Raw genomic sequence first — 19,288 nt, 5'->3', positions numbered from 1 at the left:
AAAGGAATTTATTTCTTTTGCTTTTTTTGAGCATTTTTCCCATCAACACTTTTTTGCTTTAAGTTTGCTTCACAAATTTTGGTCAGAAAAGATTAAACCGAAGGGTTTCTTTTCAGGACATTTCTGTGGGGTTTGTTTGAAAATTTATTGATTTAAATTTATTTTTTATTTCCAAGAAATATATTTTTTAATCACTGCTGGGAACCTCAGTTGTTTTCGAATTACATTTTTAAAAATTTATAAACAGAACACTTTTGTTAAGGGACACAACCATTTCAAAGGATAATCAACATATTCCTTTTTACTTTAAAAACATTAAAATGAATTGAAATTAGCTTTGCTCCTCAATTTTTTTTGTGGTATTTCAACAGGTTATTGAACAGATTAAGAACAATTCTTTTTTTTGATTTATTTTTTTATATGGATATTCACTCAAATGTTTTTTTATTCACTGATTTTTATGACACAAAGCTTTTTTTTAGTCCTCTTCACAAGGAATGTTTTTTACACTATTTTTTCTTTTTTTTGTTAATTTCTTCCTTAAGCAACACCCTTTTTTCATTTTCACTTACTTTTTTATTCATGTTTCTTAGTCGCTTATTATTGATTAAAAAGGCTTTACAAGCTAAATGTTATTTTCTCCGCATGAACTAAAACGACGTTACAACGTTGTTAGCATTTAAACTGATTTTCAAAAAAAGCAAACCGATTTTATATACCACTCACTACAGCTTAAACTGTGCTGTGGTGGGTTAAATTCGAACAAGCAGACTGACAGCCGACAGTAAGTACACCAAGCAATACCACAACGGATTATGGCCTATGGTGTAACAAAAACAAAAACAAACGCAAAGCAAAATAAAAACAAAAACAAAAACGCATCCAATGTATTTGGGCACAGCCGAACGATGAAACGATCAGGTTCGGCGGTGAGAAAAAAAATTTCGGAATTGATTAAAATCACGACAGCAACCGAACGAACACCTTCTGGTAATGTTGTTGTCTTGGCTATTCGTGTGTGTGTGTGTGCGTGTGTCTGCCTTGCAGATATGTCAATGAACGTTATTTTTCTGGGATTTTTTATTTTCTAGATTTTTTGTTTTTAAATAAAACTAAAATTATTTACAATTGGGTTATGAAAGAACAACGTTCAGAATTCGGTCAGAAGTCCATACGAAAATTGCAAAATTTATCCGAAATCGGATTCGAAGTCTGTGCGAAATCTTAACGAAAAATATATGGAGTGGTTGACACGATTGCAGGCCACTGTAGCGCAGAGGTTAGCATGTCCGCCTATGACGCTGAACGCCTAGGTTGGAATCCTGGCGAAACCATCAAAAAAAATTTCAGCGATGGTCTTTCCCTCCCAATGCTGGCAACATTTGTGAGGTACTATGCCATGTAAAAGTTCTCTCCAAAGAGGTGTCGCACTGCGGCACGCCCTTCGGACTCGGCTATAAAAAGGTGGCCCCTTATCATTGAGCTTAAACTTGAATCGGACTGCACTCATTGATATGTGTGAAGTTTGCCCCTGTTCCTTATTGGAATGTTCATGGGCAAAGTTTGCAGTTTTAGTTGACACGATTTCGATACGAAATGTTGGAGGGAAATCTGATGTTTCTGACCGAAGGCTAACAGAATTCTGAACCAAAATTATGGGAAACTAGGAAAATAATTTAGAGTTGTCGTTAAGACTTCTGACTTAATTCTGATGTTGAGTTTCCATGAATACGCATGTGTTTTCGGACTTGTCTTATCGATTCCCGATCCAATTCTTGAATAAAATTTTGTAGAATTCCGACTTGTCTTATCGAATTCCAACCGAACTCTTATAGAATTGGAACGTATTTTCCGACATTTAGAATTGCAAATCTGCTCTTAAACATTCCACTGAGGATCTCCTTTTTATAGCAAGGTTCGGACGGGGTGCCGACACTTCTTTGGGGAGAAGGTTTTACATGGGATAACCACAACTTAAAATTTTTTTTGATGTTCTCGTTGGGATTCGAATGCAGCCACTTAGCGTCATAGGCGACTTACAGAATCCCTTACTATTTTCCACACCACGCCCTTAAGTTGTTTCATGTCTGGTTTTGTGTCCCCACCTAAGTGCCAGTGTTTGTTAGTCTCGAAAGCCGGGCAATGACATAGGAAATGTTCCAACGCCTCATCATCTGCCCCACATGCATCCTTTCAGTAATAGCCTCGTCTACTCACGATCCGGATCTCCCCTATAGGCTTTTTGTCGTCTTATCGGCCGTCTCGCTTTTCCACAGTGTTACGAAAGGCTCCGGATTAACCAAGTTTACTGATGGCAGTCCTTTGGCCTTCACAGCCAAATTGTCTGCTCTTTCATTCGCCATTACTCCGCTGTGACCCGGCACTCAAACAATGCGGGTCGTGCCATCCTCAGAGAAGGTTTTAATCTCCTTCTTAAATTTCGCGATTGTTCATGACCTCACCTTCCCAGTTGTTATTGCCCTTATGGCCATTTTGGAAATTGCAAATTTTGCCCATGAACATTCCACCCAACTTTAAATGGATACATTGACCAATCACTACAATATGAGTATCAAATTAAAGGTATTTGAGAGTAGAAAACGAATCTGGTATCCAATAGTGGGACTAAGTGTTTCATGGGTCACCCCAACCCCAAAAAACCCCTCTAATTCGACATATTTACCGATATGGATTTTAAATGAAAAGTCTTTTGGGAGCACGAAATTGACTTTCAATTTTGGGACTAAGTCTCTGGGGGTCCACATCTCCCCCAAACAGGACATGTTGCCGACCATTGCAATGTAGGTAGAAAAATCCACAGGAAAATTGGAATACATTTTCAACTAAAATTAAGCAGATATTTTCAAATTTAGAGTATTCCTCTCCAACTTTGCATTATCGGAACGGGTCTGGCTCATCTAGTCAATGATAAAATAAGAATTTTATGAAAACTTTTGCCATAAGTAATGAGGGAATGAAATCTGTTTTTTTTTTATACCCACCACCGAAGGATGGGTATATTCATTTTGTCATTCCGTTTGCAACACATCGAAATATCCACTTCCGACCATATAAAGTATATATATTCTTGATCAGAGTAAAAATCTAAGACGATCTAGCCTTGTCCGTCCGCCTGTCTGTTGAAATCACGCAACAGTCTTTAAAAATAGAGATATTGAGCTGAAACTTTGCACAGATTCTTTTTTTTTTTGTCCATTAGCAGGTTAAGTTCGGAGATGGCCTTTATTGGACTATATCTTGATATAGCCCCCATATAGACCGATCCGCCGATTAAGGGTCTTAGGCTCATAAGAGCCATATTTATTATCCGATTTTGGTGAAATTTGGGACAGTGAGTTGTGTTAGGCCCTTCGATATCCTTCTTTAATGTGGCCCAGATCGGTCCAGATTTGGATATAGCTGCCATATTGACCGATCTGCCGATTTAGGGTCTTAGGTCCAAAAAAGCCTCATTTATTATCCGATTTCGCTGAAATTTGGAACAGTTAGTTGTGTTAGGCCCTTCGACATCTTTCTTCAATTTGGCCCAGATCGGTCCAGATTTGGACATAGCTGCCATATAGACCGATCTCTCGATTTGAGTCCTTGCGCCCATGAAAGGCGCATTTATTGTCAAAGTTTGGGACAGTGAGTTGCGTTTGGCCCTTCGACATCCTTCTACAATTTGGCCTAAATCGGTCCAGATTTGGATATAGCTGCCATATAGACCGATCTCTCGATTTAACATTTTGGGCCCTTTAAAGGCGCATTTATTGTCCGATCTCGCCGAAATTTGGGGCAGTGAGTTGTGTTAAGCCTCTCGACATAGTTCTTCAATATGGCACAGATCGGTTCAGATTTGGATAGCTGCCATATAAACGGATCTCTCGATTTAAGGTCTTGGGCCCATAAAAGCCACATTAATTGTCCGATTTTGCCAAAATTTGGGACAGTGAGCTGTGTTAGGCCCTTTGATATCCTTCTTTAATTTGGCCCAGATCGATCAAGATTTGCATAAAGCTGCCATATAGACCGATCCGCCGGTTTAGGGTCTTGCGTCCATAAAAGGCGCATTTATTGTCCGATTTTGCCAAAATTTGGGACAGTGAGTTGTGTTGGGCCCTTCGACATCCTTCTGCAATTTGGCCTTGATCGATCAAGATTTGCATATAGCTGCCATATAGACCGATTTCTCGATTTAAGGTTTTGCAGCCATAAAAGGCGCATTTGGTAATCGATTTCACCGAAATTTGGGAAAGTCAGTTGTGTTAGGCTCTTCGACCAAAATCGGTCCAGATTTGGATATAGCTGCCATATAGACCGATATCTCGATTTAAAGTATTGGCCCCATAAAAGGCGCATTTATAATCCGATTTCACTGAATTTTGACACAGTGACTTATGTTAGGCTTCTCGACATACGTGTCGTATTGTATATGGTTTAGATCGGTTTATTTTTAGATATAGCTACTAAAAAGACCAATATTTTGTTATACACAATTGAACAATGACTTGTACTTATTAGTATTTGGTCCAAATCAGAACATATTTCGATATAGCTGCTATGGGGCATAAGGTATGCTTTTTTTCACCGGATTTTGACGAAAGGTGGTTTACATATATACCCGAGGTGGTGGGTATCCAAAGTTCGGCCCGGCTGAACTTAACGCCTTTTTACTTGTTTGTTTTAAAACCTATTATCTAAAAACGTAATCGGGGAAAAATATCGCAAAAAGTGAAAAAAGTACCAGCCTTTAGGAATTACGATTCCCACTTAAATTTTTTAGTGTTGTACAAATTGGCATCCCTATAAAATTATTAGAGCTTGTTTTTGTTTGTTTGCTCTGAGTTATGCCAGAGTTAGAAACATCTATGAGAGAATGGCGGTAGAGGGTTTATGTTGTTGTTATGTTTTCGATTTCATATAACCCATAAATACTCGTCTTCATCAGAGCCTTATAGGACAAGTAACACTTTTTTGATTATTTCTACCAAACAAAAAACAAACAAAATAAACTTTATAAAGGATGGGGGTTTAGTATTCCTAGGAGTAGAGTTGCTGGCAAATGGGACTGAAAATCTTTTTTTAGAACCATCTATAGAAACTACTTTAGCTTGCATCTTTGCACTGTGTGTTGATAACAATGAAACTTTAAGATCATCAAGAACATGAGTGTAAGAAAATCAGTACGAAAATTTATTGGACATACATACATACATCTTTTTGTATTTTGTACAAAGAGATAATGAAGTAGGTGCTATATATAAATAAAGTAACCATATATATAAAGACAAACATTGGTGTGTACATTTGTGTATACCAAAGATTTGATTAAAAAATTACTGCCTATATTTCATCCACTGAAACCTATGGCGGCCACCAACACCATTTGCAGCAATTATAGTATGTTTGTTGAGCCTTGTAGGCAAACAAACACTTATCAACATTTTCCAAGTTATATTTTTAGTTGCTGTTATTGTTGTTCTTATATACAAAATGGGAGGTAACTTTTGACTGTTCACTATAACCAAAACTCCGCCCATACGGCAACTAGGGAGGCGTTTTGTTTTAATGTTATCAAATAATGTTTGTGGTCCACACAAAAACTAGTTTCGTTTACGTAAAGAGTAGAAATAAAGCATAAGCTATTTGAAACGTTGAAATCACACAGAGAGAAATAGAAGCGATATTGACGACACATGGAGATATATTGATCCAACGACTTCAGGAATTGGCTTGTGGTGGCAAAGCTTAAAACCCAATATGCCATTTCCATTTGGAATTAAGTTTGTCGCTGCGAACTTTCAAGCAATGAACTGTAGGCCTGACAGTCGGCAGGTTAGAGAGCAACACTACGGTACTGAAGATAGCACTCGCCAAGCTAGAAATGTATGTCAAAGGTGTGTTGTCTGTGATCAAATCCATCTGTTGTCTGGCAATTTCTTTTCAGTAATCAATTAAAATCCTTAAATTTCTGGTGATATTCATTCTCATGGTCATTAGCTCGACTCACTCCCTTTAAGTGAAATAACGTAAGCATAAGCTTTACACACAAAGAAAATTTTTGGATAGTTCATTATAAGGATTGCAAAAAGGGAAATATTGATCCTATCAACTGCTAAACAAAAAAAAAACTTTATAAAGGATGAGGGGTTAATATTCCAGGGAGCAAATAGGATTGCAAATCTTTTTTTAGAACCATCTATAGAATCTACTTTAGATTGCATCTTTGCACTGGGGGTTTCACTTGTAATACCGGTCTTAAGCAATCTGTCGCAGCTTCATCATTAGACGGAATACAATTTTAGTAGGGAAATTTGTATGATGGATTCGGGCCTTTTCAATTGGTTTGAGGCAGTGATAAATTGGCCAAAGATTAGTTGCCTTATTGTGGCAATTGAGATGGTGCACCGTATCGTTCGAATCCAGTGCACAATATTGGGATATATCAGTAACTTGTGCGATAATCTTGGAGTGGTAGTTATTCAGCATGTTCTCCTATCTGTCCGAAGCTGAGCCAAGATTATTCTAGTGGACCGAAGAAGTAGCTTTTGCTCTGCAGGGATCGCTGGTGTGCGGTTGTTAAGGACCCACCCAGCGAACCTAATGTCTGACAAATCTGAACCAATTCTAAAAACTTCCGACAAGATCTTACCGAGTTTGTTCCGAATTCTGTTCAGTTTATTGTACTTGCTTTTTTGTATATTTTTGTTGGAGGCCATCGTAGCTCTGAGGTAAGCATGTTCGACATTGACGCTAAATGACTGGTTTCAAATCCTGACGAGAACTGGTTTTAAATCTTGTCGAGAACATCAGAAAAAAATTTCAATAGTGAATATCCTCTCATATTTCTGGCGACATTTGTGAGGCAACATGCCATGTCAAAACTTTTCCCCAAAGAGGTGTCGGCGCCTCTTCCAGACTCGGCTATAAAAAAAGAGATCCTGAGGATCAAATTTCGCCTCAGTCAGCATCCGCAATAGCTCATTTGTAGTGGTCACCCAAAGGAGTGGCGATAAAATGTCCTCCTGTGGCGTGCCCTGTGCCACTTTCTCCCTTATATTTATGTCATGGGATCCACAAATTATCTATCTGTTCCTTAGCATGCCTGGTCCAATCGGCACGGGTCCAAGGATGTCAATGCATGCCGCTAGTGTGTACGTCTTGGCATCGAAGGATTTTCTATTTTATGCACAATCTTCTCTTGACATAGGCATGCTGTTTGTATTTAAGCAGTTCACTGTTCTTTATTATGGTATCCACAATGCGTTCCATGATTTAGAGTAGAAAGGACATAGGCCTTTGGTATCGCATAACTTGCCTTGCCCGGCTTGGGTATAAACATCACCCTTGCCTCCTGCCAGGCTTTCGGAGTATATGCAAGTTCTAGGCACGCTGTGAAAATAGTTGCCAGATGAAGCACCAGATAGTCTGCCTCCTTCTGTAGTAACGCTGGAAATATTTCATCAGGTCCGGGAGAATTAAATAGTTTAAAGCTCCTCAAGGCTTCCTTTACCATAAATTCTGTAATGATAAGTCTTCGATCAATCTCATTATTCCCAGATTCTGGTGTCAACGTGAGTCCCATCGTATCATATGGAAAATGCGTAGGTCGGTTGGGATTGTAAATGGTTGGGATTGTAAATGGGATTGTTATGGTCCATGTTTTAGCTGTCATATAAACCGATTTTGGATCTCGATTTTTGAGCCGCTATAGGCCACAATTCTTATTCATTTGTCTGAAATTTTGCATGAAGAGTTTTATTATGACTTCCAACAATTGTGTTGAGTATGGTTAAAATCGGTCCATAACCTGATATAACTGTCATATAAACCGATCTTGGGTCTTGACTTCTTGAGCCTCTAGAGTGCGCAATTCTTATCCGATTGGAATGAAATTTTGCACGACGTGTTTTGTTATGATGCCCAACAACTATGCCAAATATGGTTCAAATCGATTCGCAACCTGATATAGCTGCCATATAAACCGATCTGAGATCTTGACTTCTTGAGTCTCTAAAGGGTGCAATTATTATCCGATTTGGCTGAAATTTTGTACAACGGCTTCTCCCATGACCTTTAACATACGTGTTGAATATGGTCTGAATCGGTTTATAGCCTAATACAGCTCCCCTATAAACCGATCTCCCTATTTTACTTCTTTAGCCCCTAAAGAGCGCAATTCTTACTAGATTTTGCTGAAATTTTACACAATGACTTCTTCTATGGTCTCCAATATTCCGAAATGAACCATAACTTGATATTGCTCCAATAACATAGCAATAATTTTCTTTTATCCTTTGTTTGCCTAAAAAGAGATACCGGGAGAAGAGCTCGACAAATGCGATCCATGGTGAACGGTATATAAGATCCGGTCCGACCGAACTTAGCTCGCTTTTACTTCTTTTTGCATATTTTTGTTGGAGGCCATCGTAGCTCAGAGTTTAGCTTGTTCGACTATGACGCTGAGTGACTGGGTTCGGTTGAATTTTCCGACTTTCGTAAAGACCTAATTCTGTACGTTTGGTTCACTGGGCAGTTACAGAAACATCGGCATTAACATCAGATTTCCCTCCGACATTTCGTTCCGAAGTCGTGTCAACCACTCCATATATTTAACGTTAAAAATTCGGACAGACTTTGGATCCGAATTCGGTTGAATTTTCCGACTTTCGTATAGACCGAATTCTGTACGTTTAGTTCACTGGTCAGTTACATTGTAGTTGACTTTGGCGCCTAAGCTTTGACTTCAATGTGCATCCGTTTTAGTGCTACCGTTCGTACCAATCTGTTGACGATACTTGGAATAAAGACTTGGATGGATGGTCTGATGACATGGCAACAAGAACCGTCTTGGCAGCAACATGTTACGTTGTCTGACAGACATTGTTTTGTTTTCCAATTTGGATATTGGGTGTCACTTAAAAATTACGTCCATACAAAGGCGGCGTAGTTAAAGATGGGGCAACCCATTGCCTTATTTGTTATTAACAGGATCTCCTATTCTTTGCCCCAAGAAGAACCTTCAAGTGCTTATCCCTTCTGTACACAATGAGTTCCCTAGAAACCTTTTCCAAGTTTATTCAGCTGTAGCATCCAAGTTTTATGACGTAGAACGTCAACTATTCATGTATTCCATAAATTAAATGTTCTAGTTTGGGTCGATTTTACAAAGCTTTTTATACCCATCACCATAGGATGTGGCGACACTAATCTAGTCATTCCGTTTGTAAAACCTCGAAATATTGATCTGCGACCCCAGAAAGTACATGTATTCTGAATCGTCTCAACATTCTGAGTCGATCTAACCATGTCCGCCCGTCCGTTCGCCCGCTTGTTGAAATCACGATAGCGGTCCAACACCCCGCTTAACAATTTGCACAGATACTTCTTATTTATGTAAGTTATTGGCGATTACAAATAGGCCATATTGGTTCAGATTTGAATGTAGCCCCCATATAAACGTATCCGCATATTTGACTCCTTGAGCCCTTAGAAGCCTCAATTTTCACCCGGTTTCGCTGAAATTTGGAACAAAGACTTGTGTTATAACTTTCAACATCCATGCTATGTATGATCCGAATCGGTCTATAAACAGATATAGCCCCCATATAAACCGATCCCTGGATTTGAGGGTCAATATGGTAATATAAGCCCCAAAATACCGATTTCCGATATGACTTCTTGAGACCGAAATAATTCAAATACAAACTCAGTTAATAAGGGCAAAATTTTTAGCGGAATCCATGGTGGTGGGTACCTAAGTTTCGACCCGGCTGAACTTAGCACGCTTTTATTGGGTTGCCTAAAAAGTAATTGCGGATTTTTTTAAAAGAAAGTAAATGCATTTTTAACAAAACTTAGAATGAACATTAATCAAATATATAATTGCCATTTTGTTCGATAACCTTTTGCCATCTTCCTGGCAAATTTAGTATTCCACGCTCATAGAACTTCTGGCCTTTATCTGCAAAAAACTGAACCAAGTGCGATTTTATAGCCTCATCATTGCCGAAAGTTTTACCATTTAAGGAGTTCTGCAAAGATCGATATAAATGGTAGTCTGATGGTGCAAGGTCAGGGCTATATGGTGGATGCATCAAAAGTTCCCAGCCAAGCTCACTCAGTTTTTGGCGATTGAACAAAGATATATGCGGTCTAGCGTTGTCCTGGTGGAATATGACACCTTTACGATTGACCAATTCTGGTCGCTTCTCATTGATGGCTGTATTCAATTTGTCCCATTGTTGACAGTAAACATCCGAATTAATCGTTTGGTTCCTTGGAAGCAGCTCAAAATATATCACACCCTTCCAATCCCACCAAACAGACAGCATAACCTTCTTTTGGTGAATATCAGCCTTTGAAGGGGTTTGAGCTGGTTCACCATGCTTGGACCATGATCGTTTTCGATTAACGTTGTTATAAACAATCCATCAATTTTTCATCTCCAGTTATGATTCGTTTTAAAAACGGATCGAATTTATGCGTTTAGGGTGCATATCACAAGCGTTGATTCGGTTTGTTAAATGAATTTCTTTCAATACATGTGGTACCCATATTAAAATTGACGCCAAACAAACAAATGTAAACAAAATTTCGCGCACTTTTTTTCTAAAGCAAGCTAAAAGTAACAGCTGATAACTGACAGAAGAAGGAATGCAATTACAGAGTCACAAGCCGTTGAAAAAATTTGTCAATGCCGACTATATTACTACTATATTACCGACAATTACTTTTTGGGCAACCCAATACTTGTTTTATTAGTATTCGATGTTAAAGTTCTCAACTTGTTGATGTGATCACCCATCACTTTTCATGGGCATATTTTAACAATTGTTATGTTCATGGGGCCTTTACACTTACCAAAGACACACTAAACCAGTTAAAACCAACAACTCTTAACGTCATCAAGACGACAATTGCTATAGTGGTTGTAGAAAAATAACAAACTATTCTCGGAAATAATCTAAATTGGTTTGAATATTCTAATCAAATTTGAAATTGACATGCGTTGCATGAAACGTCTGTCTGATCGTCTGTCTCTATGTGTCTGGCCGCTGCCATAAAACAAATATTAAATTTTTTCCGTTGTCTTGGACATACTCATACTTAGATTGTATAACCGACCATATTTTGCATATTATGTTTATAAAAAAAAAGCAACACGACTATAATAACTCAAAGTGATGACCACAGATCAGCTCACTATCAGTTACTGACCTACTCACCACCAAGTGCTGACCTAAACTAGGTATGTATATTCGTTCTTATCAAGGTGTTTCAAATGATTTAAGGAAGTGTTATTCCACAAAAGAAATGTTTTGAAACAAACACTCGTATTTGATAATTATGAAATCTGTGAGTAATGCCAGATAGGTTTGGGTTGCAACCTTCTTAAATATAAATGTGACTAAATGCATGTTGTGTTGGGTAGAAAGCTTTGGTTATAGGGAAATACAAATTACACCAAACATTCTTCAAAGGAGAGTTATTCACATTGTAACAAAAGAAAACAATAACGTTAAAAAATCTATATTTAATATATTTATTGGATGTTAAGCATCCATGTTTAGTGATGTAAACATGTGCCAGTCTGGACCTCCCCAGACAGTCCAATGTTTGAAATTACGTATTTTATGATTGTACAAACATTAACATGGGTAGTGGGTAGGCGTTCAGAGTTTTAACTGCCAAAACGATAAACTTGTTGTTACTGTATTCTTTCGCCAAATAAATACAATAACATAGCACACACAGTCAATGGGGTTTTCCCAAAACATTGTCTTCTTTCATATGCATATTAAGACCTATAGAGAGAATAAAGAGAACAAGTAAAAGCGTGCTAAGTTCGGCCGGGCCGAATCTTATATACCCTCCACCATGATCGCATTTGTCGAGTTCTTTCCCCGGCATCTCTTCTTAGACAAAAAAGGATATAAGAAAAGATTTGCTCTGCTATTAGAGCGATATCAAGATGTGGTCCGGTTTGAACCACAATTAAATTATATGTTGTAGACCTGTGTAAAATGTCAGCCAATTCGAATAAGAATTGCGCCCTTTGGGGGCTCAAGAAGTAAAATAGAGAGATCGATTTATATGGGAGCTGTATCAGGCTATAGACCGATTCAGACCATAATAAACACGTATGTTGATGGTCATGAGAGAATCCGTAGTACAAAATTTCCGGCAATTCGGATAATAATTGCGACCTCTAGAGGCTCAAGAAGTCAAAATCCCAGATCGGTTTATATGGCAGCTATATCAGGTTATGAACCGATTTGAACCTTATTTGACACAGTTGTTGAAAGTAAGAATGAAATACGTCATGAAAAATCTCAGCCAAATCGGATAGTAATTGCGCCCTCTAGAAGCTCAAGAAGTCAAGTCCCCAGATCTGTTTATATGACAGCTATATCTGGTTATTAACCGATTGTAACCATACTTGGCATATTTGTTGGGTATCATAACAAAATACTACGTGCAAAAATTCTTTCAAATCGGATAAGAATTGCGCCTTCTAGAGGCTCAAGATGTCAAGACCCAAGATCGGTTTATATGGCAGCTATATCAGGTTATGGACCGATTTGAACCATACTTGGCAAAGTTGTTGGGCATCATAACAAAACACGTCGTGCAAAATTTCATTCCAATCGGATAAGAATTGCGCACTCTAGAGGCTCAAGAAGTCAAAACCCAAGATCGGTTTATATGATAGCTATATCTGGTTATGGACCGATTTGAACCATATTTGGCACAATTGTTGGATATCATAACAAAACACGTCGTGCAAAATTTCATTCCAATCGGATAAGAATTGCGCACTCTAGAGGCTCAAGAAGTCAAGACCCAAGATCGGTTTATATGGCAGCTATATCAAAACATGGACCGATATGGCCCATTTTCAATACCAACCGACCTACACTAATAAGAAGTATTTGTGCAAAATTTCAAGCGGCTAGCTTTACTTTTTTGGAAGTTAGCGTGCTTTCGACAGACAGACGGATGGACGGACGGACATGGCTAGATCGACATAAAATGTCGCGACGATCAAGAATATATATACTTTATGGGGTCTCAGACGAATATTTCGAGTAGTTACAAACAGAATGACGAAATTAGTATACCCCCCATCCTATGGTGGAGGGTATAAAAATGGTATGCGGCACTTGTAAATTGCAAATTAAGCAGTTACGGTTCGTAGCATTCTTGAAAGACCTAGAATTGAGGTTGAGGAGACCACTTTTGGCGTGAAATTGCTGATTAGCCTCTAAGACCAACATCAACTTTAATGCTCAGTTCGGTGCATACGTTCGACCATGTCTTTGTCCAGTAAATACGAATACCAGTGATAAAAGTCTTCTCCGCGAGCAAACGGGGTAGTCTGCCACAAGGCATCGTGAGAACTTTATTAATATAATGCAGGTGTAGTTTGAGCGTTTCCGAGTACATACTAGGGCGTCCTGTTTCGATATACGACATATAGTTGGATGTATTGGGTTGCCCAAAAAGTAATTGCGGATTTTTTAAAAGAAAGTAAATGCATTTTTAATAAGACTTAGAATGAAATTTTTTTACACTTTTTTTCTAAAGCAAGCTAAAAGTAACAACTGATAACTGACAGAAGAAAGAATGCAATTACAGAGTCACAAGCTGTGAAAAAATTTGTCAACGCCGACTATATGAAAAATCCGCAATTACTTTTTGGGCAACCCAATATTACTGGGTAAGTTAAGCATCTTCTTGACAAAGAACTTAAAAAGTATAGATTTGGCACCAGTATTAAAAATCCTCACTTTACCCGATATCCGATTTCTCCCTATGTTAGAGATGGGTTTCTACCGGGTAAACACCCAATAAATACCTCTTTTGGGTATTTATTTGGGTAGTTATAATTTTGCAGATATCTTGGGTATAAAAAAATTTTCCAAAAAATTTTTGATTGTATATAAACGCACTGTTTCAAATTTCGTGAAAATCGGATGAAAAATGCTCGTTTTATGGGCCCCATACTCTATTTCGGGAAATCGGTCTATATGGCAGCTATATCCAAATATGGTCCGATCTAGACGATATTCAACAAAAAGGTTCAGAGGGGTACCGGAGCGAGCTGTGCCAAATTTCATTGAAATAGGATGAAAAATGCTCATTTTATAGACTCATTACACAATATCGGGAGATCGGTATATATGGCAGCTATATCCAAATATGGTCCGATCTGTGGTCCGATTTGACAGGAATGGGTAGAGGTCTACCACAACACTGTGCCAAATTTCATCTTTCATTTATCTGCTCAATACTCTACTTCGGGAGATCGGTCTATATGGCAGCTATATCCAAATATGATCCGATCTAGACGATATTCAACAAAAAGGTTCAGAGGGGTACCGGAACTCACTGTGCCAAATTTCATTGAAATAGGATGAAAAATGCTCCTTTTATAGGCTCATTACACAATATCGGGAGATCGGTATATATGACAGCTATATCCAAATATGGTCCGATCTGTACCACATTTGAAAGGAATGGGTAGGGGTCTACCACAACACTGTGCCAAATTTCATCAAATTCGGGTAATAAATGGATCTTTCATGGTCTTAATACCCTATATCGGGAGATCGGGTAGTCAGTCTATAGGGCAGCTATATCCAAGTATAGTCCGATCTGAACCACACTTCACCGAAATGAATAGGGGTTTACCAGAACTCACTGTGCCAAATTTCATCGAAATCGAATGAAAAATGGCAAATTTATTGCCTCAAGATTTAAAGTTTGGATATCCGAAAAATCCGATTTTATGAGATCAAAAGGCCAGGTTTAATTTTTTTGGAAAATGTTTTTATACCCAAGATATCTGCAAAATTATAAATACCCAGCTTTTGGGTATAAATGGATAAATACCCGGGTATTTACCCAATTTACTGGGTAAATACCTTTTGGGTATTTACCCATCACCCATCTCTACCCATTGTAGATGTAGCGTAGCAATGTGGAGTCAATGGCAATTTTAACAGATTTGAGCCTGCTTGGGAAATGCTTTCCATAGAAAAGTTTATATACAAGATTTATGCCAACATATTTGTAACCATGGAGCTCGTAACTAAGGGCCGAGAGCCGTAAAGCCAAGACAGACTGTAACTAATCTTAGGTACCTATCTAAAGACAACAATCTTAGATTTGAACAGGTTCAACCTTAGAACCCATAGAGAGCAATAATCATATCATCGACTGCAGTTCCTTAGGCGAGTCTGATGAGAGAACAATATCGTCAGCATACATAGGCACCCTAAAGGCCAACACAGAATGAGTGCATTGTGCTGAGTTTTTGAACGTCGCGTTGAAAAATGCAACTGTAAACAAATACCACAAAAGCAACGCGCAAAAGATAAAAAATTTACAAAATACGGTCCTGCAGTGGGAGATCCGAGCGATCACCAAATGCGTGAGGTGGTGTGGTGTTAACGCGAGGACGTCGAGTATAAACATCTTTACGTACTGTAAACAGGCCATAAGGGCAATAACCACCAGGACTGTAAAATCACGAACAGTTTTGGAATGTAAAGAGGAGAATAACGCCTTTTCTGCATCGTTTGGTTGCCGGGTCATAGCGGATTAACTGGGAATGAGAATGCAGACTATTTGGTAATGATGGCCAGAGAACTGCAGTCAATAAACTTGGTTAACCCGAAGCCTTAAGGGCCGACGCAGTCCGAGTTAAGGGCGTAGGATACGAATCGCATGTAACCATGTGGATGGCGAAAATCCTATGGGGAGACCCAGATCGTCAGAAGACGAGGGTATTACCAAAAAGAAGTAAGAAGGAAGTCAATATAGCTTTCGGTATCATAACGGGACATATAGGACTAGCTCATAGTCCCATAAGACTAGCTCATAGTCACTTATGTAAAATTGGTGCGGCAAATGCTAGCATGTACGACTGACAGCTCTATTGTAAAGCTTGAAATTTTTGAGGTTATACGTACTCAGAACGTTTCCACATACGAGCGCTATTTGTGTTGTTTACAGTATCCTAAACTATTCATCTCGTGAAGGTTTTCATGCGATTTTTTTTACACTTTTTGGACGTGGATTAACTCAACAACAGTGCATCAATGAACTTTATTTAATTTTTGGTGATGAAGCTCCATCAAGGACCAGTGTCCTTGATGTGTTGGCATAACTTCGATCAGCTTGATGGTAAGATGGCGGATTGCACCATATGATTTGTGGTTGTTGTACCAATGCGACCACCTTTAATTGTTTCGCCATGTTAATCGGCTGAAATATTGAACGAAATATTGTACAATTTATTTGTATATTTAAATGCTGGTACTACGTTCGTTCGTCACACATGTTTTTCACGAAACACTACAAAAATCTTTATGACAACATAATAATTTTTTTTAAATTGTTTCACAAGGGGGAAACAGGGGATGTCCTTCTGAATGAAATCTGCAATTTTTTTTTTGCTTCAAAAACGTTTTTCTTAGAAACGTAAGCACAGAAAAATATTGCGAAAAGCAAACAAAGTATCAACAGTATTCTTACTGTTAAATAAATTTGAAAAAAGTCTACCCACTCTTATGTATGCATGCAATTGTTTATGAATGTGCATAGTACTTAAATGTACATATTATATTTATGTGAATTAAAAAATCAACATTTTGATAGTAAATGTCAGCGGTACGTGTGGACGCTCAATAAAAAAAAAAAAAAAAGTGATAATTTTAATCTAATGCTTTGATAACAAACCCATTCTAGTATTTTAATGGAATGGCATGTCTGTAGTGCCGTGTTGAAGGGGGGTAGGTCGTTGTGAGTGCAATGTCAATGCTACAGACAGATCATAACAAATCACCGATCATTTCCGGCTAATCGCAAATAGTCAATCAATTAAAAAATAATAAAATTAAAATGAATGAACACATTTACAAATTTATTAAAATATTTTACAAATCAATGAGCAGAGTATTATGATAATATTTAGCCATTATTGATGTTATTTCTAGGGGTTATAGTGCGTTGTATAGGTTATTATGCAAGCCTAACACTAGGAGATGGTTTTAACCAAAGTAAAGCTGGCAGTTTGTAAATGCTAAATTTAAGTGAATAATTCTTTCCTGTTTTTCGCTCAAAAATTCAACTCAACATCTAAACTTCAAAAAAGTAGATACACGTCACATTTATGTTGATCTCCTTCCTTGTAATCCCCTTCGTTGTTCTTGCAAACATTTTTTGTACTCACCAGTGTAATTACACTGTCGGACAAAATAAAGTGCGGTTGTGTACCCTTCTTCATGAAACCTCAATATTTTTCATCTACGTGTTTTTTATTGTCCCATTGTTTGTTACAGTGCCTCAATTATTTCCAGAAACATTTGAAATTTTTAAACTAGTTCGCTCAGGTTTCTGATGTTTCTAACACAAAGGCTAAAATCGTAAAACCATTATACATACTGTAAAACATGGTGATGTGGGGATGTTTTTCGTCTTCAGGAGTTGGTAGACTTTTGGTAGAATTGACTCCAATATGACTGGAGAGCTCTATGTTAATATTTTGGAAGAAAATTTTTATAGCAGTGCGGAGGAAATGGGGTTGAGGGAGTTCATCTTTCAACAAGACATCGACCCCAAGCACACGAGTAAGGTCGTTAAAAGATATTTTGAAGAAAATAACGTTGAAAATTAGAATGACCTGCTCAAAGCCCTGATATAAACCCCATAGAGCATCTTTGGGCTGCCCTAGATGACAAAATCCCAATGCTATCCAGATCCAATCTTCTAACATTTTGGAAAAAAATACAAAGTGAAGCGAGGGCAACTCCAACAAATACTTTGAAGAACCTTGCTCTATGTAAGCCGGAAAGATTGAGAGAAGTCATAAATGACAAAGGAGGAGTAACTTTGTACTAAATTTTAAAATTATTTAATTTTTTATAATATTTATTAGAGCAGTGTTAATTCATTTTGTCAGTTGAAATTCCTTATGTGCCATATAGTTTGTATTATTGTTTAAAATCTAAAGTAAGAATTCAATGTTAAGTTCATTATTAGATAAAATATTAAACGAATTAAAAATGAAGCTATAATTTATAAACATTTGAAAACAACAAATATATGTTTCAATCAAAAAAATTAAAAATATTTAAAACCGCACTTTATTTGTCCGACAGTGTATGTCTGAAATAATGAAGCTAACTCTTACCAAAAATTATTGAGTAACCGAAGCTTCTATTTTCTAATAATGTACTGTATTTGCATACATAAATAAAAAATGATGCAATTGCAGTCATTGAAATGCATTTTGGAACAAATTTTGTTGAATGGTAAATACATAGCACTTATTATACAAAAGTGTAATATAGAAAAATTTTATATTATTTACAAGAAACAAAATGCAGTCACTTATTGAAGGGTGTTCCAATGGGAATGATTAAAAGTTTAGTGTAGATCTCTAGAAAATACTTGGAACTCAAATTGAAATCATAACATTTTTAAGTTACTGTACTTTTATGGAACTGATTTAGATGTTGCATTAGAACTTGTTTACATTACTAATTTGTTTTGCAAAATATTCAATTACAAAACCTCAAAAAAGACGTCACATAACAAATCATGTGACTGGTATGATTTTTCTTACATACCTGTCAGTACCTTCCAGTACATACAATCATCATTGCATATGCTTTCGAGCTAATTCTTGGAAATTGGGTACATCCCCTTAGAAGATAGTAAAACGTAGTTAAAGTAAACATTTGGCCTTCAATAGCGGCGTACTTTGTTTACAATAAATCTTAAGTAAGAAATACGTAAAGGAAATTTACACTTGATTATTCATAAATTGTGGTTTTCCTATTTTATAATGACGTCGGCGTAAAAGTGCCAATAGTATGTACTACTGTAAAATATTAATGTCGATAATTAACGCCTTGTTTAATATGTGTCATGTTCCATACCTCGGCACTGATTTTGCAATTGGGTTAGGTTAGCGTACTAGTAGGCACGAAATAGGGCTTTAGTTAGCGGTAATTAGGACCCTTCCCAATTAAGAGATAGAAATGGTGATATACTAATGCCAGGTTTCTCATTCTTCGGTTACAATTTATCATATCTGAATTTGTTTTTCTGAATATATGTATGCTTATTGCTTATCCACCGTAGCGCAGAGGTTAGCATGTCCGCCTATGACGCTGAACGCCTGGGTTCGAATCCTGGCGAGAACATCATCAAAATTTACAGCGGTGGTTATCCCTTTCTATTGGGTTGCCCAAAAAGTAATTGCGGTTTT

The 19,288-nt window shown here is 37.5% G+C and overlaps 1 protein-coding gene across 2 annotated transcripts in view; it reads right to left on the bottom strand.

Annotated features, from left to right (window-relative positions):
- The window catches only part of LOC106082552 (uncharacterized), a 94,893-nt gene that overhangs the window by 7,618 nt on the left and 67,987 nt on the right, over positions 1–19,288 (bottom strand). The window contains exon 1 of one of the 2 annotated variants that reach the window (XM_013245126.2): positions 573–756. The exons of the other annotated variant lie outside the window; for it this stretch is intronic. Coding sequence (XP_013100580.1) covers positions 573–584 — 12 coding nt within the window. The 5' untranslated portion in view covers positions 585–756. Of the gene's footprint in view, positions 1–572; positions 757–19,288 lie in introns of those variants that run through there. 2 annotated transcript variants of the gene reach the window in all.

This window comes from Stomoxys calcitrans, chromosome 5 (genome assembly GCF_963082655.1).
Source record: "Stomoxys calcitrans chromosome 5, idStoCalc2.1, whole genome shotgun sequence".
Classification (NCBI taxonomy): Eukaryota; Metazoa; Arthropoda; class Insecta; order Diptera; family Muscidae; genus Stomoxys; species Stomoxys calcitrans.
This window is presented reverse-complemented; position numbering and strand designations above follow the sequence as displayed.